At 45.9% G+C, this 24,057-nt stretch overlaps 1 protein-coding gene across 3 annotated transcripts in view; it reads left to right on the forward strand.

Annotated features, from left to right (window-relative positions):
- The window catches only part of NHS (NHS actin remodeling regulator), a 343,496-nt gene that overhangs the window by 218,077 nt on the left and 101,362 nt on the right, over positions 1 to 24,057 (forward strand). Inside the window, exon 1 of one of the 3 annotated variants that reach the window (XM_060407382.1) lies at positions 20,506 to 20,605. The exons of the other annotated variants lie outside the window; for them this stretch is intronic. Coding sequence (XP_060263365.1) covers positions 20,572 to 20,605 — 34 coding nt within the window. The 5' untranslated portion in view covers positions 20,506 to 20,571. Of the gene's footprint in view, positions 1 to 20,505; positions 20,606 to 24,057 lie in introns of those variants that run through there. 3 annotated transcript variants of the gene reach the window in all.

The following is a 24,057-nucleotide window of genomic DNA, read 5'->3' on the forward strand; positions in this document are numbered from 1 at the left end:
GTGGGTGGGGGAGTCTGTGTCTGTTCCACTTGTATAAGCAAACCTCTGATAATTCTGACCCTGCAAAAATCACATAATCCTTTCATCACAGTGGGTTACATTTTCCAAGGGCAGAGCTTTGACTTTCCACCCATCATAGGTGTATTGTTAGGATTCGAGTGCCCACGCTTAGCTTATATTTGTTCTATTTCCAATGCCTCACATATTGAGTGTCAACAGTGTACACTCGTGGTCCCTCCTATTTGAAAATGAACTCAGGAAATTCCAAAATGAAGATATCCCCCTTGGCAATTTCCCATCTTCGTCATGTGATGAAGGATTTTGGTAACAGCTCAGGCGAACGCTAGGCATACATGGGTCTGCAGGTCTATTATCAGTGTCCTGTGTTAACCTAGGCTTTCTTCCAAGGAGTTTGCTGTGCTGGTTTTTTGTTTTTACACATTGTGTCAGATGTTTTCTTCCTCCTGTGTTTCTTAATCTTGCTTCATGACAACACCATTAACTATCTTCTCTTCCCTTATTGCCATAATAGCCCCATCTTCCTCTGAGGTGGCATCTGCACGTGCCCCTCCTTTGCCATTTTTCCTTCTGCCATCCCAGGGCAGGCTCCAGTCATTTCTCACTTGGAATAATGCCATGATCTCTGTGACCCTGTCACTCTTGTCTTCTAACACTGTGCTTGTCCTAAAGGACCCTTTGGTGTGTGTGAGTCTCAGTCATCTGGCCTCTTTGGACGTTTCCAGCATCATCCATTGGGACTTCCCTCCTTCACCCCCTCACCATTCCCTGAACACAGTGTACACTCACCTTTGTCCTTTCTTGGGCTCAGGCTGTTTCCTTCATGTGTGGTTCCTTCTCCCCCTTTCCCACCAGGAAAATCCCCCTTGTCTATCAAGGTTCCTCTTGCATGCTACCCCATGGAAAGCTCATCCTGGGTGGTGAGCTCCACCAAAGTCTCCATGGGTGGAACTCATCACTCTTCATCCTGAACTTCTGGAGCCCTTGGATGTGAGCTCAGTTTCAGCATTTATTTCAAGCTGAAACAACTAACCAGAATACAACCTAGCTACTTAAGCACATGCGTGGAAACAGCTTGACTGCGAAGCCAGGATGTTGTTTCACTTTTCTCTGGGTCCCGCTATAGCATCCAACAAGTGGCTGGGCTGTAAGGAGAGCTCATGAAATGAACTGAATGAGTGAATGATAGCCCTGTTGGGGAGGGGCTCACATCCACTGCTCTAAGGACAGATCAATGGATTCTCTTATTCACAGCCCTTCAAAGGACAAGTCAAGTCAGAGACCCTCTCCCTTCTGTCACCATCCTCAGTGGTCGGGCAATGCCACCTCTTCAGAGATCTTGGTTCTAGATGTTAAGTTGACATTTGTTATCTTACACACTGAGATGGGGACTGTATAGATGTGTATGTGTGGGAAGAAGTTGGGGAGGCAGGTAGATAGCTGTGTGAGGCTGTTTTTAGTCTTGAATGGCACCATCCCACAGAAATACAATGTGTGCCCTAGATGTAACTTAAAATTTTCTAGTACTCAAACTTGAAAAGCAAAATAAGAGTGATATTAATTTTAATAATATATTGTATTTAGCCTAATACATCAAATCTATTAGTTTAAGAATGCAACAAATATTTTAAAATTATTAATTAAATATTTCACATTTTTTGGTACTAAGTTTTCAAAAGCTCTATGTATTACATACTTAGAACAAATATTCATGTAAATGCTAAATTTTTATCAGAGTACACTTGATCTGTGTTTACATTTCCTAGAATTTACAGTTGAAAACGTGGATTCATGTATCATAGGTCTTCAAAGTGTGTTTAAAATTGTTCCAGCAAATGAGCAGCTTTTAAAGTTAAACTAAATAGAATTAGAGTTTTAAAATTCCATTCCTCAGTTGCACTAGTCTCCTTTTAAATACTCAGTAGCCAACTGTGGCTAATGGCTACCATTTGAGACACAGTATCACTTAGCTCATTCCTCTTCTCCTACAACTTAGTTTTTTTTAAAAAAAATAAAGAAAAAATATGATGGAGAGTGGTATTAGAGAACTCTGATTAGCCAGCCTTGCCACCAAGTTCTTCATGAAACTGGGCCCTGTTGCCTGCTGCGTTCCTGGGCCTGCCATGGAAGGTAATAGGATTCTGTGGATGAAGCGCTTGAAAAATCCAGGGATGAAATGACCCGTGTAATGGCCAGACTTGTTGGTGAGGCGGGGTTGAGAATCGGGCTCTGTGTCTACACAGTTGCCACCCTACACAACTACTCTGATGTGTGTTACCTTCTGCAGTGTGCGTCTACACCAGTGTCTGGTGGTACATGTCGATTACATGCGTCAGTTCCATATTTGATCATCCATAGCACTGGGATGACTCATTTTTCAATGCTCTCAGCTTTTATCAGATTAGAACATATTGCATCTTTCAGTGCTCCACTGCTTTTGAGTGATCAAATATGTGGAAAACGTCTTTCTTAGCCAAACAGCATATTTTCCAAATCCAAAATAGTTGAATATAACTTTTTTTTTCTTTCTTCAAGTTTCCCATTGAATGGCACCCCAGAGACCACTTTAGAGCTCGAAAAGTTGAGAGCAAAAATGTTCTGGACCAAATGAAAATGAGGTGTGTCACCTTACCCAGTATCTAGCCGCTGTGTCTCATATAAACTGTGAAAGCATTCAGCATAACTTATTTATACTAAGAAACCGGGGTTAGGCATCGACTTCCCCAGAATTCTGTGAGGGTGGGTCATGGCCCCGTTGCTGCTCTGATGTGAGATTTGATACCTAAGGGGAAACTTGAAGTGACTCTAGAACCTTCGGGGTCTTGAAGCAAGTGCCACTTCCCTCTCCCTCTGGGAAGTGTGCTGTCCACAGTTGGCTGAGTGCTTCAATGGCAGTTCATTGAGCTCTTGGATGAAAATAGCAAAGTTCTCCCCAAATGAGCTTATTATCTGCTGCTGTCGGGTGCAAGGCATCCTTGAGCTATGTCAGGAATTACAGCTTCCATCTGTTCCTTAATGTGAAAAATGTACGCGGGCCTCTGTGCTAGCAAGCTCCATGAACTTGAGCCATTCAGATCTGCTGACACATTGGAGTCACGGCCCTCGGAGTGGCTTTTGTCAATTATTTCATTACATATCCAAATAACCATCCTGAGGGTGGTCTGGATTTGTGATCTGTGACAGTGTGGTGCTAACACATTTGGAACTATCTGTTTTTTGCCTTGGTTTAGGAGTTGATGATATATAAGTCCTCAGTATATTTAATCATTATTACTTTTGAAGTTAGCACAGTGCTGCCAGTATGAAGAATTCTTGAGCAAAGTTATAGCAGATCTGCATCATTAATTCTTGGCTTCTTCCCAGAATCTCCAGTCTTTCACCTTGCTCCATGATTTTGTTCCGACATCAAATAATGCTTTGTGCTTAGAGAGCAACTTTCATCAGAAAACTGCAAGGCCCTCTGCAAACTTTTATTTTTCTAAGTACAAATAAATATCTTCAGAAAACCGTGTATATTTAAGCATGTTTATTCGTGCTGGGGTTTTTCAACGGGCCTAGAAAAATTATGGCTTTCTACATGTTCACTTTGGAATATAGACATGTAACATGCAGACTTAAATTTGGCTTGACATATTTAATAAATATCCCTTGAGTAAGTGATTAGATACAGAGTCAGGTATGCTCTTGAGAATTTAGCCAAGCATTCGTTTCTTCTACTAATTTCATATACGTAAACATTTTCAGGGTTACGTCCTGTGCATTAGACGGAAAAAATTATTTTTCTCCGTTAACAACTGTTTCCGATTGTCACCTGGAAGAGAGAATGCTTTGACTAACTGAGCAGGATTAACTCACCAACTGGAAAATGCAATCAGTTACTCGTGATTTACTTCTTTGTGGTCAGTGGTTGATGGTTTGGTTTACACAGTGTACCACTCCTCTATTTTCACTGCACTGACTCATTCTGTATTTTATCTCACGATTAAATGTCCGATGGCAGAGACAATGCTAGGTGTTCACCCAACCCCATTTTCCTTTCTTCCAAGACACACAGATAGACTACATTTCCCAGCATTCCTTGTAGTTAGAAGGACCCCTGTGACTGTGTGTGCATGCTTAATTGCTTCAGTCGTGTCTGACTCTGTGAGCCCTATGGACTGCAGCCTGCCAGGCTCCTCTGTCCATGGGATTCTCCAGGCAAGAATACTGGAGTGGGTTGCCATGCCCTCTTCCAGGGGATCTTCCCGACCCAGGGGTCGAACCTGTGTCTCTCATATCGATGTGCTTTGGCAGGCAGTGCCACCTGGGAAGCCCTATGACTGAGTTATGACCAATGGGATGTGAGCAGAAGTAATAGAATCCTCTTTGAGCCCCGGCCTTAAAATCTTTCCTTCTCATCCTCCACACACTCTCTCTTCCTTTGCCCATTACCTAGGTGTAGAGAGTCTAGTGGAGGGCCCCAGGCCCCTGGGGGATGATGGCGTTACAGGATAGAAATCTGGGTTCCTGAATGACTGCGTGGAGCACAGCATCTCAGTTGAACTTTCTCAAGGATGACATAAGCAAGAAATTAAACGTTGTTGTGTAAAACCAGTGAGATCGGCAGGTTGTTTGTTATACAAGTTAGCCTACCCTAACTAATATTCTTATACTTATAGTGGAGAGTCAATACTCTCTTTATACATGTTCCACGGCTTCCAAAGGGCCATGGAACAGGCAGAGCACATTGCTGGTGTTGTGAAAATGTGTAACCAATGAGCCATAGGGTTCTTTGATCACCATGTCCAATTAAGCCACACAGTTACTGTGATTTTTCTGGTTTGACTCAGCCTTTTATCTGGACCAGATGCAACTGTGGACAGTTTGACATTGTAGAAACTGATTATCTCAGTAAGCCACTTCCCCAGATGAGGGTGCAGAAATCTGTATGAATTACAAAGGACTCCAGGTTTTAGCTTCAATTTTTTTTTTCCTCTAAAGAGACTTTCCTAATCCCCATACAGGTCTGGGTTGCTTGCTTCCCACTCTGTGGTCTTATCATCACCCATGTGCCTTCATCAGACTCTTATCTTATTGGCTGGTCATGTCTTGCTCAAGAGCTTGCCTCTCTTCCCCCAGTAGACCATGCGAAATGGCAGAGGCCATTTCAACTGCCTCGCTGATGTATGCCCTCCATTCTGCCCAATGCCTGGGCCATACATGTTGTTTGTGATGAAGGCAGTGAATTACAATGAGATTATGGTGATCAGGGATGAGCAATAGCCTTAGGGTCGTCATGAGCTGGTCCTTAGATCACTTAAGTTGGACAGGTGGGATAGAGTTTTCCCTTTTTAAAAACAGGAAACTTGAGATAAACTGACTTCAGCTTAAACAGAAATCTGTATTAGAAACAAGAGCAGGATCCATTTTCAGATTTTATTTTTCCCAAGCGCCATGAGGTTTTGAGAGCTGGAGCTCAATCAGCTGATGGCCCAAATCCCTTAATGAAAATATTTGGGAACAAACATGCAAGTAGCAGTTAAAGCCAAATCACCTCATTTAAGGCCTAGGACTGATCTTGTTTTACGCTTCCATGCATTCACTAGGCTGGCATTTCTTGAACTTCTCTCAGGGCAGAGACTGATTCTAGGTGCTGGGACAGAGTGGCCCAGCCGTGCAGGAGGTTCCAGTCAAGTGGGGACAGACCAACAACAAACACACAAGAAAATGTCAAATGGAGATAATGTTCTGTTAAAAAAAAAAAAATCCAAAGAGGTCAACATGATGGAAAATGCTCAGGTTAGGAAGATTCCATCAGTGGTCAGAAAGGCCTCTGGGAAATAAGTATTCCTGTGACATGCAAGCTGAAGACAGAATGACAAGAAGGGGCCAGCCACATAGGGAAGAGAACGTTCAGGCAGAGGGACGCACTCAGGTTTTCTCTGGCCATGAGGTGAGGGAGTATCTTGTCAAAGACTAGGAACATGGCTTGAGTGGTACTGGAGGGTGTGTTGCATGTGGAAGGAGAGGGGTGGGACTGGAAAGCGAATGATGGCAAAAGAAAGAGGCTTGTTTGCTCCAGTTCCGCAGTCTGGAGTTTAGCTTGTGAGCAGTGGGAACCACGAGAAAGACTGTAAGCGGGAGAGAGAAGTGAGCCAATGTGAATTTGAGGAAGAATATCACATGGCTGTTCTGTGGCGAAACTGCCCCACCCCAAGCCTCCAATGGAGGCCCGATTGGAGCGAGGGTCAGGGGAATGTGGAAGGAAGAAGGCAGTTTCAGAACTCCCTGGATATGGGGACTGAAGGAATCCCAGGTGTCTGGCTTGGGCCATGGATGCAAAGGTGGAGGTGCTCTCCTCTGAGACAGGAAGCCCTGGTGAAGAGTAGGTGTGCATGGGTCACTGAGGGGTTCTGGACACAGCGAAGCCAACGTACCCGTAGCCTTGCCAGCAGGGAATATGCGAAAAACAACTCAATGTGTGGCTAGGCCAAGAGAAGAGGAACACGTTCTGAGGAAGCAATCAGATGTTAACAGAGAGGAGGAACACCAAGAAAGAAAGTTCGAGGTCAGATTCTGAACCTTAGCCATTTGATTTTAGGTGACATCATTTTTTTTTGGCTCCCTTGCCCATCTCCTTTTCAAGATGCTAAAGAGTCATTTCTGCCTCTCCAAGCTAGTCTGCCCCCTCCCTTTTTAAAAATTGAAGCAGAGTTGATTTATAATGTATAGCAAAGTGATTCAGCATATGTGTGTGCGTGTATCTGTATACTATCTATATATATAGTCAATATATATATATTCTTTTTCATATTCTTTTCCATTATAAGTTGTTACAAGATATTGACTATAGTTCCCTGTGCTATACAGTAGGCCCTTGTTGTTTATTTTATATATAGTGGTGTGTATCTGTTAACCCCAAACTCCTAATTTATCCCTCACCCTACTATCCCCTTTGATAATAATGTTTGTTGGCTATGTCTTTCTGTCTGTTTCTGTTCTGTACATAAGTTCATTTGTGTCCATTTTTAGATTCCACATCTAAGTGATATTATATGGTATTTGTCTTTCTCTAACTGACTTCACGTAACATGATTATCTGGTCTGTCTCCATCTTGGCTTCTCCTGGTCTCCATGATGCTTGTAGCCAGTGACTTGTCTCCTCAGGGGCTGCCCCCTTCCTGTCACATGGTCTTGTGTGTGTGTGTGTGTGTGTGTGTGTGTGTGTGTGTGTGTGTCTGACGTGGTCTTGCTACTGGTTCCTTCTCCTTGGCAGCTCTGAGGAACGAACCCCCCAGTGATGGCTCTGAACACCATTGATGAGTCAGGCTTCGCTGGGATCTAGCTGCAGCCTGGTTTTAGGTCTGAGCCCCGAGCCCCCTTGCCATGTGATCCGGGCTCCTTTCCCTCATCGGTAAAATGAAGGGATTGGCTTGAAGAGTACTTTGAGCTCAAACGTTTTCTGATTCTAAGTTGTCTCAGCCCACAGGGTGAAGTGAGTGGCCTCTTACAGAACTGGCAGTCGGAACTGGTACAATAGCCATCAATACCTGGGAGAGAATAGCTTTTTTGGTTCTTTTGTGCAAGGCCCTGTGGAGGCTGGGTGGGCTGCAGTTGTTCAGCTTCAATTAAAAACACACAGAAGCCTCCCACTTTGTTTCGGTTTTAAACCTTGAGCGTCTGACTGAACACATCTGAATTCCTTAGGCTCCAGTGAAGGTGTGAGGAGTTGCCAGTCCACAGGCCCCATTCTACCCCTTCTATCACTTCCCAAATTTCATTTATTGAGGGCAGGAGAGATTTCAAAGTCTTGGAAAAATGAGGGGAGGCCCTATGTCGGCTTTGAAGCTGTGGGCAACAGATTCCAGTGCACGTGATCTATTCCCCATCGAGGGCTCCTGAAAAGCCCCCAGATGCTTATGAGCCCTGGCATCTGGGCAGATTTTCAGCCCTGGTATCATTTCTCAGGAGCTGAAGCGAGAAAGTGGGTCTGTCTGTGATGAAAACAGTCTCCCAACTCTCTGCGGTCATCCTGAAGCAATCTTCCCTCCTCCAGCCAAGACCAGAGAGAGTCAAGCTTTCCAAACGGAGTCTTGTTCAGGAATGTTGGGCCGCTGTCCATCGACCTCAGGGTGGGCCTGCGCACAGGCCTGAGGCAGCATCCGTCCCCACCCAGGGGGCATCTCCAGGCTCGGGGGGCACACAGGGTGAGCCAGGAGGAGGCAGAGGTGGGCTGGGAAGCTGCTTAGCAGCTGTGGAGCCAGGAGGATCTGGGCCGACGTAGGATGGGATGAGTCTTGTGGTCCCGCTGGCTCCGGATTCAGTGAGAGTCTTAGAGGTGAGGTGTGGGGGTGGGGGTGGGGGCTGCAGCCTTGAGGCCAGAGGCCAGGTGACTGGGAGCGCTCTGACTGGGTCCCAGTGCCCCAACTGGGTTGGGGGGGGGGGGTCTTTCTTTTATGGCTTCTGCCAAATGTTGGCTCTCCAGGAAGGAAGGAGGGGGTCCCCAGGAAGCAGAGGCAGCCCTCTCAGCAGTGTTCACACTCTCCTCCCTGGCCTACCTGCACCCTGGCCTCTGTGGGTGTAGGGGGAACTGAGATGAGGTTAGGGGGGTAACTTATGCCCATCTAAGGCAAGGGTTAGAGTGCTGGTCCTGAAAGGTGATCTCCCGTAGAGGTACACATTAACAGCTGGATACAAGCACAGGTCCTGACTGACAGGAAACCCCATATTGGAAATGGCAGCGATGGCAGAAGTGGCCTCTTGGTGGAGGACTGTCCCAGGAGACTGGTGGTCAGAGCATGTCCATATCCCCTTGACAGCAGCCCGCTAGTCACAAAACTTGGGCTGTCAGTCCGTCTTCCCCAGAGGGCCCCTCCAGGACACAGCAACCCCCATACTGCCCCCCCTCACACCAGCACCCTCTCCCTGTCCCCATAGCCCATTGGCCATCAGTGTTGGTGCAGTGAGCTGAGTCTCCATTGCCCAATGGCCTCAGCCTCCACTGGAATCATTGACATTGTAGGCCTCAAACTCAGGTGCCTTCAGGGTCAGGCAGGTACCTCAAGTGTGGGACAGGGCCACAGGCATAATAACAAGGAGCAGCAGGGCCCGAGATGCTGTGTGTGTTCTAAGGAAATAAAAGCATTGCAAGTAAATTCAAAGTAAGCCATCGTGTTGGCCAAGCAAAACAAGGTGCCCCAAATTGCCCACCTCCAAGTTAAGACTTCTACTTTTCTCTCTCAGAAAGACTGATGTAAAGGCAGAAACCAGGAACCATGTCTGAAAAGTTTATTTTATCCCCTCCTGTGCCTACCAGAGCACAGGGTAAAAACAATAATAAATAGTTGATTTTTTTAAACCTTTTAAATGATGTCTTGCCTGGAGAATCCCATGGGCGGAAGAGCCTGGTGGGCTGCAGTCCATGGGATCACTAGGAGTCAGACACGACTGAGCGACTTCTTTCAGTTTTCATTTTCACGCATTGGGGAAGGAAATGGCAACCTACTCCAGTGTTCTTGCCTGGAGAATCCCAGGGACGGGGGAGCCTGGTGGGCTGCCGTCTCTGGGGTCACACAGAGTTGGACACGACTGAAGTGACTTAGCAGCAGCAGCAGCATATATATACAGAAAAGTACTCAAATCATACAGATCAATGAATTATTAAAAATTATTAAATTATTAAAAATTGAACACACCCCTGTACCCCCTCCTTCAGACTGTTCCACCATAGGATACCTTAAGACACTGAATATAGTTCCCTGTGCTGTACAGTAGGTCCCTGTTATTCATCTATTCTGCATACAATATAGCAGTGCACGTATGCTAATCTCAAATTCCCAACCTGTCTCTACCCTACCCTTCCCCTTTTGTAACCATAAGTTCCGTTTTCTATGTCTGTGAGTCTATTTCTGCCCTGCAGATGAACTCATTTGTATCATTTCTTTAGATTATACATGTAAGTGATATTATATGAGATCTGTCTTCCTCTGGCTGACTTCACTTTAGTATCATCATTTCTAGGTCCATCCATGTTGCTGCAAAGAGCATTATTTCATTCTTTTTTATGGCCGAGTAATATTCCATTGTATATATGTACCACATCTTTGTTCATTCATCTGTTGGTGGACATTTAGGTTCCTTCCATGTCTTGGCTGTTGAAACTAGTGCTACTGTGAACACTGGGGTGCGTGTATATTTTTGAATTAGAGTGTTCTCTGGACATATGCCCAGAAGTGGGATTGCTGGGTCATACAGTAGTTCTATTTTTAGGTTTTAGAGAACTCTCCATACTGTTTTTTGCAGTGGTTGCACCACTTTCCATTCCCACCGACAGTGTGGGAGGGTCCCATGTTGTTACATGTGGCAGCACCTTGTTCACCCTTGTTGCTATATAGTATTATATTCATGTATTATATAATATGGTATTATCGTCCACATATTATATAATATAGTATTCCATGGTGCGAAAGCACTGGAACTTACCTGTTTGGCCTACTGTTGATTGGTGTTTGGTTGTTTCTAATTTGGTCCTACAGCATGAGAGAAAGCCCTCAGGCAGAGCAAGAGAGATGCCTAGGTGTTTGAGGTAGGAAAATGTTCACAGCAGCCATAGGAGGACTCAGACATGCACCAAGGAGCTAGGGGATGAACCATCAGCAGCATCTGCTACCAAGTCCTTCTAGGATAGCAGTTCTCAAAGTTTTGGATCTCAAGATACCTCTTCACTCTTAAAAATTATTGAGGACCCCAAAGAGCTGTAGCTCATATGAGTGAATATCAATATTATCATATTAGAAATTAAAACTGAGAAGTAAAAATAATTTACTTGGTAGTTTATTTCAAAATTAACAATAATAAGTACATATTCTGCATATTTTGAGGAAAAAAATAAGTATGTTTTCCAAGACAAATGTTAATGGAAAGAGTGGCATTCTTTTACTTTTTTGTGTGTGAGTATCTTGCATAGTAGTTGGCTTAGTAGAAGATCACTGGATTCTCGAATCTGCTTCTTTGTTCCAGCTGGCATGGTGTCACATGGCATCCAGGAGAGAATGAGAGTGAAAAGCCAAGGAATGTCTTCAAATCATGATGATGATAGTTTGATTTGACAGGTTTTCTCATAGGGTTTCAGGGACCCCAGGGGGTTCCCTGACCAAAACTGGAGAACTGCTACTCTAGAACACCCCAGTCAGCCCAACTTTGGCTGTGAACAAAGTTCCAGTGAACAGGGGCCTCCACTCACTGAGGAGTTTTGGTAACTTAATGCAAACCACCAAGAGTTAATTCTCTTCCTAGCTGATTAAAAACTCATATTTTCTTCTCAACTTATAATTCATACATTTAAAAACAATGATTTGAAATGTTTTGAATCTTGTTCATTCAAAGCCAGCAATGTCCATTAGAAATACAGTGCAAGTCATTTACATAATTTAAAAATGTTAGTAGCCACTTCAAAATGTGAAAAAGAAATTACAGAAGCTAATTTTAATTATATATTTTATTCAACTTAGTATTTATAAAAGAGTATCATTTTGGCATATAAAATCACTGAAATTTCATATGGAAGTCAAATCATATAAAATCTATATGAAACATTAGTGACAAAATTTTTACACTCTTTTTCTCATATTAAGTCTTCAAAATCCAGTGTGTATTTTCATATATAACACATTTTAATTTAGATGCTAAATATTCATCCAAAATACTTCATCTGTGCTTACATTTCATAAAGTTCCACAAAATTAGGAAAAAATGGTTCTTATTCAAGTTCTTCTAATAATTGAATGGAGTATTCAAATTAAAATTAAAAGAAATAAAAAATTCAGTTCCTTGCTCATACCAACCACATTTCAAGTGCTCAGTAGCCAGATAAAGCTAGTGGCTGTCATTACTGGACAGAGCAGATCTCAACCTTATCCTGTGCTTTCCTTATCCATCCCATCCTGTGGTTCTTTAGTGCTTAGAAGCCTGACTATGAAAGGTTAATCATTCTTACTATTTTTCAAGCTGGTGCACAGTGGGTTTCTTCATAGGCTGGTTAGGGTGTTAGACTTCTCGGAGTGAAAGAAGCATTCAGCAGCCATACCTAGCAAGGGCAGCTTCCCTTTTGGCTTGGCTTCTAGGACCTTCTCATTTGATGTTTTCATGTATGTAGAATAATCCCACTTGGTTACCGATGCAGCTGTGATGTATACTGCTGGTCACAGCCAGCCCTGGAATGAACCTCTCTCTGGTTGACGTGGTGGGAGCGTAAATGGGATGATACCAGGAAGGACCTGGGCTGCTGTGTTTGTTGGGACCAAGCGCTAGGAAGTTTGCTAAGTTCTTAGTGATGAACTCCACATCAGTGTCAGCTTGCCCTTTGTCTTCCTGTCTCCACATTTCATTCCATTGCTTCCCTTTACCTTTCGGAAAAGAGATAGAGTGAAATTCCAGGTCAGACAGACTCAGGGTAAAGATGCAGCAGTGAGGTTAGCATCTTGTAACTCAAAGGAAGAAAAAGCACTTTAACAAGGCTCAAAGGAGAGAGCCAGAGAAAGTCGGTACAGCATAAAGACTTTGTTCTGTTTTTGAATGACATCATCTCCCAACCGTTTCAAATTCAGGAGAATGAAAACTATCCCATTTTACACATTGATGGATCTCTTATTTATACTTCCCAAATGAAAAAGATTAGAATTCCAAGTCTGACCATTGGGTCCCATTACTGAAAGTTTTGTGGCTGGTCAGATGTTTGAATCTTCTCATTGAGTGGGCACACGAGAGAAATGACTTTTATCCCTTCCAAATGTTCTCCCTTTTCCAAGTTGACTACTTAACCTTTTTGCCAGTTTTCTCATTCCATCATATCCATTCTCCTAATGTTGGACTCACTCAAGAATCCTGCATCTGAGTGCATGATGTCATTTCTAATAAATCTAATAGCAATTGGAAAGCTTCTGGAATTTCCTTATCTGAGGTAGCCAAACTAAATAAACCTAATTCACATCCATCAGGATCTCAGTGAAGGCTAGCACCATTCTGGTTGAAGTGATTTCATGCTAAATGACATGAGAATGACATGAGAAGACTGTTTTCCTGGGCTCCTTATTGAACTGGATCCCCTACTTTTCTGCCTGCAGGTCCACACTGCAGAGTGTCAGAGGAGCCAGAAGTACACAGCACTGGCTGGACACAAATTGCCTTTCAATTCATACACTCAATTGTTAGGGTCAAGAATTGCCTAAGACAGCAGTTGTGCCACCATCTTGAATGCATTCAGATTTGGGGAAGCCAAGTCTTTTCTTCAGCATTTGCACTAAAGGAGCTAGAGTCATTAAAAGATGGGGGAAAAAAAGAAGTTAAATCCTAACATTAGAACTATTAGGAACCTTGGAGATTATCTATTGCTGTCTCTCTGTCCTGAATGATCTTGCTCTTAAGGTGATTTTAATGTTCTTTCCTCTTCTGGGTAAAATGTAGTTTTCTTTTACTAAGGATCCTCAAGAAATCGTAAGTGAAGCATTCTAAAGCTACAGAAAGCCCCAGTGGTTCTTCCTCCCCTTTCATGCCCAAATTCTCTTCCACCTACTGACTTTGAGGTTTATCCTTTCAGCATTAGACTCCATCTCTACATAAAAGTTCCTCCTGAAACACTCAGCAAAGCAAGCACCAGGTATTTCCTGTGGGTAGCTGGGACTTCTGTCCTGGTCTTGCCTCATGATTAACTTGGGTTTGGATGTGAATGATGAGAGATGGTGAGTCTGTGCTTTCCAAGGTAGGACAATGAGTTCCCTAACGTCTATCATTGGGGTAACCCAGCATAGTGGTTAGAAGGCCAGGCTGTACCATTTACCACCTCCGGGGCCTTGAACAAGTCATTTAACCTCTCTGTACCTCAGTTTCCAGACCTGTAAAGTGAAGGTAATACTAGTATGTGCCTCATAGACTTGTTCTGAGAATTACAGAGCATTTAAAATAATGCTTGACACCTACTGTGTGTGTTAGTCACTCAGTGGTGTCTGACTCTTTGTGACTCAATGGACTGTAGCCCACCAGGCTCCTCTGTCCATGGAATTCTCCAGGCAAGGATACTGGAGTGGGTTGTCATTTCCTCCTCCAAGGGATCTTCCCAACCCAGGGATTGAACCCTGGTCACCTGCATTACAGGCAGATTCTTTACCATCTGAGCCACCAGGGAAGCGCCTAAGATGAGTTTCCACCAGGGAAACACACCTATTAGGTGCTCAATAAATATCTGCTGAATGAATAGACTCTTTGTTTTATCATGATTATGTAATCCCCAGGAGGAAACTCAATGTGGTGGCTTCAGCTTTAGTGGGCAATCTGAGGAGAGCCCTATTAAGAATCTCTGTTTTTGTTCTCATGGCAGGGCCAGATTGCCACACAGACTCATGTGCAGAGTTCTCAGTTTATAAAGGAAAGGAAAAACAACTCAATGTCTCAAAACAAAACAAATGATGAAATCTGGGATGAGACGGAGATGGGGATTGACATGTTAGAATTAAATTAAGGCATTGCCACACAGCAGTTTCTGGAGAGAGTTGAGCCAGGCCTGGGTTTTTAATTTTCCTAGCTCCAGACTCTGACTGGTTGAAAGTGTTGAGTTTCCACTTGGATTTGAATGAACCACAAAAGGAAAACATCTCATTCCACCACCCCCCCTTTTTTTTTCAGCACTCCTCACTCTTTCCTCCCTTCTCGGCTTCTTTTCCTGGAACTCTGCTACAATACAAGAAACCAAAATGGTGGCGTTTCCTTGATAAGAGCAGGGACTGTGTCACTGTGGAGCTCTTTAGGGGCTGGAGTGCTCCAGACATTGTTCTTGGCTGATCTCTGCATGAAAAGCAGGTCACAGATGCTTTATCACTGATGCTCCCCATTTCCAAGGTGCCTTCCGCAAACCTTGGCATTAAGCCTGGTGGGGGTGGGAACAGCTGTGGGGCCAGGCAACTCCAACTGGGGCCCTACTGGGCCTTTAATTTTCCCCACATGTGCACTCAGGTACAGGGATGCAACAGATGGGCAGGGAGCGAGCTTGGGTACTGAGCCCAGGACAGGGTAGCAGGAGCTCTGGATAAATGACAGTGGCCTGGGCAGCAAGTTTTGCTCCAGGGGGAGAGACTGAAACCAGGAGAAAAGGTATTCGCCCAGCTTTTTCCTGAAGTGCCAGGGGGAGAACAAACAGGTCAGCGGTGAATACAAAATTAGCTTTGGGCCAGTCTCCAAAGTGATTTGACCCATTTAGGAGTCATTGAGAATAAGCCAAAGGGAGCTCTGTAGCCTGCATCTGAATTTGTCAGGGTTGAGAAGGAAGAGGGGATGGACCACCAGGTGGCTGGAGTCCTCTAAGTCACTTGTTCTGGAGTCTGAGTGAATATGGCTGGAACGCCTGAGAAGGATTCTGGGACATTGACTTTGGGCCAACTCCTGGCAGAACTTACCAAGCAAATGATAACCCCTGCAGTTTCATTGGTAATCGGTGTACCTACTCAGGGCACCTGGTCCTTGAAAGGACCATATCAGGTTCTAAAAACCTCCCTCCAGGTTAAACTCATCTTCAAGACCCTTGTGTAAATGGTAAACTTGGATCGAGTCAGCAAAGAGGGTGGAAACATGATGACTTCCGTGGAAAACAAAGCCACACAAGTACTGAGGCCAACTCCACTCCAGCCTAGAATGGTGGAGTTGGGACTGGGTGCTGTTGGTGTGCTGCCTCTGTCTTCTCCACCAGCTGGCGTGCTCCCCCTCCACTGAGAGTATCCCCTCCATACAGCGTTTCAACAAGAATCCCCATCACAGACTTTGCTTCTAAGTAACACAGCCTAAAGGGGGCTTCCCAGGTGACTCAGTGGTAAAGAATCCACCTGCCAATGCAGGAGATGTGGGTTCAATCCCTGGGTCAGGAAGATCTCCTGGAGGAGGGCATGGCAACCCACTCCAGTATTCTTGCCTGGAGAATCTCCTGGACAGAGGAGCCTGGAGGGCTGCAGTGCAAAAAAGAGTTGGACACGACTGAGCGATTGAGCACATAGCAACCCAACCTAAGAGAGTCAGGGGAAAGTGTGCATTTCAGAACAGTCCCAAACTTGACTACACAGCAGATCACCAGGGCAGCTTAAAAATACAGATTCCCAGGCCCTACACCCAGAGATTCTGATTCAGTGGGTCTAGGGTGGGGCCTGAGATACTGTAGTTTTCCTGAGTACATCCTTCATCATCTGAATGCAGCCTATTCTTTGACCTATGAGAACCATGCCTTCTAACTCATGGCATTTATTTCCTTCCTTAGATCTTTTAGCAAACATTTATTGATCAAGTTCAGGAACAAACCACACAATCTGTCAGAGATACTAAGAAGTGGAGATTTAAGTAAAAGGATCCACAGTTCTTGGCAAGTCTCTTGAAGTCCAGCATACTATGCTGACTCTCAGAACTTTTTAAGCAAAGTGTTGTATCTTTACATTTTTTTTTTCCTCGTCCTGCAGTGTAAAGTTCTGTCTGGTTGGGAAAAGGGAGTCTCTTGCGGCACTGAGTTGCCATGGAGCTTTCTAAAAAGGGACATTTGACCCAACTTGGAATTTAATTAACGCTTCCCAGTCACCATGCTCAGAAGTGTTAACCTCCTAACCCCCACTCCCTGTGTCACCAACAGGCCTAGATTTTCTTTTTTTTTTTTTTTTTATTGGTTATATGGATGATTTGGTGATGAATTTCAAAGAGGACCCTGTGATAGAAAGACTCTTGATCAGGTTTTCATGAAAGACATAATCCTAAGGAATTTTAAGCAAATTGATTAAATAACTGAATGAAGACGGTTCAGCCTGATGCAGAATAAGGGAACATTTGGGGTTTTAGTAACGGTAATGATGACAGTAGTCATAAGAATAGCAGCAAAACATGATTGCTAAGATTTGTTGGAGTGCCCACTATGTGTAAGGCCCAGCACTAATTACTTGGTCTGCATTATCTTTTTTAGTCCTCCCAGCAACTCTTTGAAGTAAATATATCCATTGGGGATTAACAAAGGCTTCAAAAAGATGGAACTTTATTTTTCTCCTATGTATAAGAAGTCCAGGACTAGTCCAGAGACCAAGACTTCGCCCAGCTCTTGGTTCTGCCATCATTGTGGCCCTCATCTTCTCAGTCCAAGATGGCCCCTGAAGCTCCAGCCATCACATCATTGGCCCAAACAGGAGAATGAAAGAAGGGGCATGTCTCTTGTGTTCCCAGACTTTTCAGAAATGCCACACCACAGTTGCTTTGATCTCATTGGCCACATAGCAGCCCCTAGTTACAAGAGAGGCCTGGAAATAGAGCCATTTGGTGGTCTGGCAATGGACCCAGTTTAAAAAATTGAGGTTGTATGAATTCAAAAGGGAGGGCACACACGGAAGATCTGATAGGAAGTGAACAGTTTCTGCCATAGTAGGTAATGCTTTTCTCACCATTTTACAGATGAGGAATATGAGGTACTGGAGACTGGCTGACTTAGTCGTGTTCATAGGCAGCAGGGTCACAGTAGGACTGCAGTCTCTCTGACTCAGGGCTCCCTCTTTTAACTACTACTTCCTCCTACTCCTGCTATTTTGTAAAACAGTTGTGTTTCCTTAGGGGTGCATTCATTCATTTCCTGTTTTCTTTTCAGTGTGCCTTTTACCCTCTTTGTGTAAATCCCAGCCATGCTTCACAGTTCATCTCCAAGGCCCCCAAAAGCCCTTCCTTGCACCCCCAGCTGCTTTTTTCATTCCGTAAAGATTTATTTCACACCTGCTATGCACGAGGCTTTGTTCTAGGCACTTGGGCTCCATCAGCGCAAAAAACAAAGACCCCTATTATCTTAACAGGTGTGTGATCTTGATCAAGTTCTTTAAGATTTCTGAGCCTTGGTTTCCTCATCTATAAATGGGAATAATAAAACTCATTGCACAGGGTTATTGTAAGGGTTAAATAAGCTACTGTATGGAAAACACAGTCCTGATTGCATCATTACATTTTGAAAAGTGGGATCTATAGCTATTATTAGGATCAGTGTTATTCTGAACATGTCTGTCCTACCCAATAGGCTATAATGGACAGGAATAGTAGCCAAGGCCTCTGTTATCTTTCATATATCTTGCTTACGTGTGTGTGTGTGTGTGTGTGTGTGGCGGGGGTGCTTAGTAAATGTTCGCTGAATAGATACAAAGGGTCCTGGAGTAGACAGAACTTCGTCTTTCCTTACGCTGCTGAGTTAGGAAACTGAGAAAACAGCCTGAGCCCCAGAGGAACTTTTATTTTTCCCAATTTAAGCAGTGAGTTGTGGTGGGTGGTGTGCTAAAGAAAAACAAGCCTGACAAAATGGAATACTAATCTCCTCCTCATACTCTCCTGGAAGGCCCCAGAAAGAGCATGCAGGTTTTTCCTTGCAGGATTTGTTCTCACCTCCTCTGATAGATTGCGTGTGCCAGCCAGCCCTGCTGACCTTTTCTTGTGTTGCTGCTGTCTCCTCATCCTGTCTCCCCTGCTTTTCTGTGGTCTCTGCTGCCTGTGCGAATAGTGCCTTGCATTCCGTCCACAGGAAAAAGTTCGGGATGTCCGGAGGCGCTGCACAGGCAGGGTCGTGGAGCTGTTGTATCCCAGTTCTGCTGGCATGCCCCCACGCAGACCCAACCAGCAGGTCCTTCAGAACCGCATGCCGCGTTTGCTGGCCCCCCCCCACCCCCTCCACCTTGACTTCTCAGTCCAGCCTGGCCCTCGGCCCCCCTGCAAAGGTGAAAGGCAAGTTCACAGGGTGCAGGCCTTCTTTCTTCCCTGACATCTGGTTTGATTCTGGGCAGCTAAATAGTGGCTTTGCCATGAACAACAAAAGCTAATTCACTGTGGTTTTTAAACACCAAGTGCAAATATTTTTCCTTTTCAGCTTGGGGTCACTGGAAGGGAAAAAACAGGGCTGAGAAGGAGATTAACCTTTTAAAAACTATTATGACTTCCCATAGAAAATAAAACAACGGCTTCATTTCCTTCCATCCATGAGTCTTTTTATGAGTGATTGTTGTTGGAGGCAAGACTGGGAATCCACGGATTTTTCAGTTCTGTCTCAGCTTGCGTCTCTACCCAGAAGCCCACCAGGAGTGCTTTTAAGGGCCCTCGCGAATTCCAGCAGAGCTCAGGGCCACCCTCTTTGCCTTCTTGCTTGTCTGTCATCATCCCTGGCTGACTTTTCCTCTTCCTTCTTCTCCCCAGCCCTTTGATTTCTTCCCTCCAGAAGGGTTCAAGGAGGTGAGGGCCAGGCCTGCCCCTGATGCTGCAGGTGCTTGCAAGGCTGGGGAGTCTTTCTGTTGATTGGGGCGGTCCTGGTATATCCCAGGGCTCAGCGCCCAGCAGTTCGCCTCAGACACAAAGTCACCCCTTCTGGCTCTCGCTCCACGTGGCTATGGAGCAGAAGCGAGGAGCTGACACCGTTAGTCGTTTCAGTGACCTCTCTGGACTGCAGTGCCAGTGCTCTTCTCAGTCTTTCCCTCCATTTGTCTCCTTTCTTTCCCTCCTCCCTCCGGTTTTTGCACACTGATTCTGTTGCTGGGCTCAGCTGGGAGGTGAAGCGCATGCCGTGACAACATAAAGGCTGTGAGGGCAAAGCGGTGGAAATCTCTGCTTTCTCCCTCTGGTGCCAAGAAGACGCTCTCAACAGACCCCAGGATGGTGGATGTTTGTGAAAGGGCTTGGGGCGCTGTTACTGTTGTTATTGGCATCACATGAGTCTAACGTGTTGATACAGGTGGTGTGTGCATTGGGGGTGGGAGGGGATCTGAAATTGATTTGCAACCTGCAAAGAGCAAACTCCACTTGTGTGCTGCCCCTCATCCTTTCAGTGGGTGTGCAAATATTTGCAGACCTGTTGAGCAGCTCAGCCTCACACCAACCTAATGTTTTTGCACAGCCAAGTGATCCTGCCCCAGCCTAATGAGAAGAAGGGCGGGGGAGGGGATGGGGGCGCTGCGGGGCGGGCGTGGGGTGATGAGATGGGGTGTGTTCCTTATCATGACTGGACAGTCGCCCCGGGGCTGGGCTGCCTTGGCTCCTTGGCTTAACAGGCCTTGGGCCGGCTTCCTGTGTCCAGCGGCATGCTTACGGTTTCCATAGCCACGTGGCTCTTGGCAGAGCTCCTCCTGAGAGTCTGCATTTCAAACCAGCTCCCAGGTGATGCCAGTGCAGCTGTAGAAAGTACTGGGCCTTCGGAAGTCCTCCAGGGCCGATGAAGGAGAGTGTGGCTGAGCCCCTCCTCTGCAGACAGGGTGTGGCGGAGGCTGCCCCAGAGTCCTGATTTGCCATTCAAGTGAACCCCCGAGGGATTAGCAGCTGGCCCAGCGCTTGCTTGGGTGAGACCATCTCCCCCTCCAGGGGGGAGTCCCGGAGGCAGCGCAGATGTCGAGTGAGAATCTGCCACCCTCCTCACTGAGGGTTGCCCTCCCTCGCCCTCCCACCCCCCTGCTCTGCCTGCCGACTTAAGCAGATCAGCTTTCAGCTCCTGGGACTCCAGAGGGCTTTGGATGAAAGAATAGGCCCGGCCTCAAGAAGCAGAGCGGGAATCCAAGCATGCCTCTCGCTTGCTGCATGCCCAAGAATGCAGGTACTTGGGGGTTTGCAGCATTTACTGGCAAGACAAAGGGGGAGGGAACCAGGGGTGGCCAGGCCCGAGGGAGCCCGGTTCCAGCAATGATTCATGTGGGGGGAGTGAGGGAAGAGCAAGGGGAGGCTGTGCTTGACCTGCAGAGATGACACTTTTGTGCTCGGCAGCTCCTGAGCTCCAGGGACTTGGGGTGGTTCTTCCAGGCTGGCCAACTTGGCAACTTTGTGCTTCTTCCAGGTGTTGGACCACTTAAGACAGAGAGGACAAGGTTTCTCCCTCCTCCTCTTCTGTGCCGACCTTGGCCTGTCTTCCAAGAGGGCCCAGAGGGTGGCCTGCGGAGGAGGAGTCAGGGCAGGATCGTCAGGCTCCAGTCTGGGTGGTTGGGGACGCCACTGTGGGCTTGGCCCCACGTCCCGCACCGGCTAGCACTGCACCTGGCCTGCTAGTCCATTGCTTCTCCTCCAGCACTTTGCCCCCCTGTCTTGTTGGAATTCTTCAGTATCCTGTCCTCATCCTGAGATCACAAGTAGAGGATTATGTCTCTCCCGGTGGCCCCCAAACAGCCTTGATCTGGGAGTCCCCAGAGCCAAGTTCCCCAGTGTCATTTCTGTTCCATCTGCAGTGGCCTTAACACACTGTGTGCCATCTTGACTTCTTTGGTCTAAACCCCCACTTCCTTTTAGTTCTTCGCCACATCAGCTCGGCCACACCAGTGAACCCTGTTTGAAAAGTGTCAAACTCTTTGCAGTATCTGTCCTGCACCATGGTTAGTCCTTCCATTTTAACTCGGGCTCCTGTATGGCAGGGATGGGGCCTTTTCTCTAGAGATGCCACTACCGTGTCGGTCACCGTCAGCGTGAGGCACGGCGGTGTTCTGGCTGAAGCTGGCACTCTTCTCAGCCTAGCTAAGCCACCGTGGTGCGCATTTGCCTCCACTGGGTCTGTGGAGACTGGGGCAGTGTGCTGTGGCCATGAGTTAGCCTAACCAATATGGTCGTCTGCAGCCTCACTCACTGACAGTGCTATTCTGCTCCACCATCTAACAGTGTTCCCTCTGAGTTGCTTCTTCAGGTGTGGTGACGAAGAGATGCTGGTTTGTGTCGCTTAGTTACCTAAGATCCATTAAGGGGGGAAAGAAACAGTCCTGTGGGTCTGGCAGCTTCCGGTGGGCACCACTGAACCTGTGTGTTCTTCAGGGCATCACGGTTTCTGAACTTGGGAGCAGAGAGATTGTTCAGTCCACATCTCAAATAGCTTATATACTTGCGATGAATCACCATTGTTTGACATGCAGGCTGCTCCTCAGGCCAGTTCAGTCAGAACCTCTGGGAATCGACCCGGGCATCAGAGCATTTCTTTAGAAAGCTCCCCAGCTGAATCCCCGCGTGCAGCCAGGGTTGAGAATCACTGCCTTAGGTAAGAAATCAGAACTTCACTCCCACCCTAACCCCTGCTTTCCCTCAGGGAACCAAGTACGACAATCCAGGACCTAAATCCACCCAGTTTCATGAGGATCAGTGGATTCAGGGGCGAATAAACAGCCAGGTAGTGTTTTATCAGGACAGAAGGACTAAGTCACGGGAAGGAGTGTCAAGGAAATAATTTCCCTGCAGGTGCCTGCCAGAAGTTTCTAGGCTGTGTTCAAGGAGAAAGATGGTGGGGTTGGGGGAAGACCTTTAGGACAGCCTGACCCAGTTTACCTTGGAGATGTGAAGATCCAAGGCCGAGGTGTTGGGGGCAGGCTGGGGTCTGGAGTGGGGGAAGGTTGGAGGGCTCACCCTCTCAGAGCCACTGGCACTTTGTGAATGGAGCTGTCTTCTGGCATTAGTTGCAGCAAGGTCATGGCACCTCTGCCAACTCTGGACAGCTCACCAGTGGGGGGCGACCAGGCCCTTAATCAAAGATGCCTCCAAGTAGGACTTGGCAGAGATTGCATTCGGCACAATAAAAGTGGAGAGGAAAATGACTGCTTTTTGCTTCAACACAAATTTTATTACACCAGGTTTCATTATAAAAATGTTATAGTTTTGGGTGTGTGTTTATTATATAAACAATGTAGTTACTCTGATCTTCACCATCTTTCAAACCGGAGTCTCAAAGGGAGTTTTATTTACTAGATTTAAAGCCATGGAACAATTGTTTCATACGATTGCCTTATAAACATAGGAATAATTCAGGGAAAAAGCAAAGTCCCTGCATTCTTTCCTTCTCAGCCCCTGCTGAATCTTCCCAACCTAGAGGCAGGCATAGCCACCAGCTGACCATGCTAGATCTCGTAGCTGCTAAGCTGTATGTGGGTAGACCTCAGCGGAGTATTATGGTCTTCAGAAGGAGGGCAGAGCGGGACTTAGGCTTAAGGCTCCTGCTGCATCTAGCCTACAAGGGTGTCCTAGTGGCTTGGGTAAGTGTGGGAACCACCTAAGCTAATCAGGCCGGCTCTTGGGGCCCGGACCCCTATACCATCCCATAGTCCGGGGCCACAGGGCCCAACAGCTACTGCCATTATTTATACCCTAATCTCTCGGCATACATATTTACCAGAAACAAAGCTTTCACATTAGTGTAAATATCCTCTCAGGTTCCTTAGTTCATTCCTGGGAACTCCACATTCAGAGGAAGTGCTGTGTAGACGGCCACCATCTTACAGCAAAGTCTATTTTGTCCATTTTAGTAGTGTTTTCCATTTCAATTCATTTATCTGATTTTATAGTCACTGACTTCGGGTTGTAAACTTTTTTTCCTAACCCTTAAATTGAATGTATGTGAATTGCCAGCTATAAATTTACCTCAGAGGACAGCTTTGGTAATTTCCATTGGTTTTACTAGTTGGGTTCATTGTTATCGGTTTCATCCTTTTGATAGTTAGGTTTTGGAGAGGCAGCATGGTGTGGGGAAAATAGGCTTTGGTATCTACCAGATCTGGGTTAAATCCTTACTCTGCCATGTATCAGTTGTGTGACTTTGGTCAAGTTATAGAATTGCACCTTCCTTATTTCTAAAATAGAGATGGTAAAATCTGCCTCATATATTAAATGAGGATAAAATGAGTGAATGCAGGCAAAGGGCTTAGCATAACTCACCTACGAACCGTTCAGTCCATAGTAGTTGTGGATAATAATCGTATTTAAAATAACATGCCTTTGGCTGGGATGCTACTCTGTATTTGCATGTCTTAGGCAGAGGGCCAGGACAGTGGGTGTCCTTTCTGGATCAACCCACTTATCCTAACGTCCTCCAGAGGCACTAGCAGATGGGACATGAAAATACCAACAGTGTGCCTAGGGAAGGGCAAGCAGCCAAGTGTTACGCTGGATTGAGCATGCTGAGGCGAGCCAGGAAAAAACTCAGCATAACCCAAAAGCGCACCATTGAAAAATTCCTCTGAAATTCCTTAGTCTGCCTCTCTTGTGGAATGTTCCTCAATAGAATATTGGAGCTGCTCTGTCCCAGAC

Source organism: Ovis aries, chromosome X, assembly GCF_016772045.2.
Source record: "Ovis aries strain OAR_USU_Benz2616 breed Rambouillet chromosome X, ARS-UI_Ramb_v3.0, whole genome shotgun sequence".
NCBI classification, from domain to species: domain Eukaryota; kingdom Metazoa; phylum Chordata; class Mammalia; order Artiodactyla; family Bovidae; genus Ovis; species Ovis aries.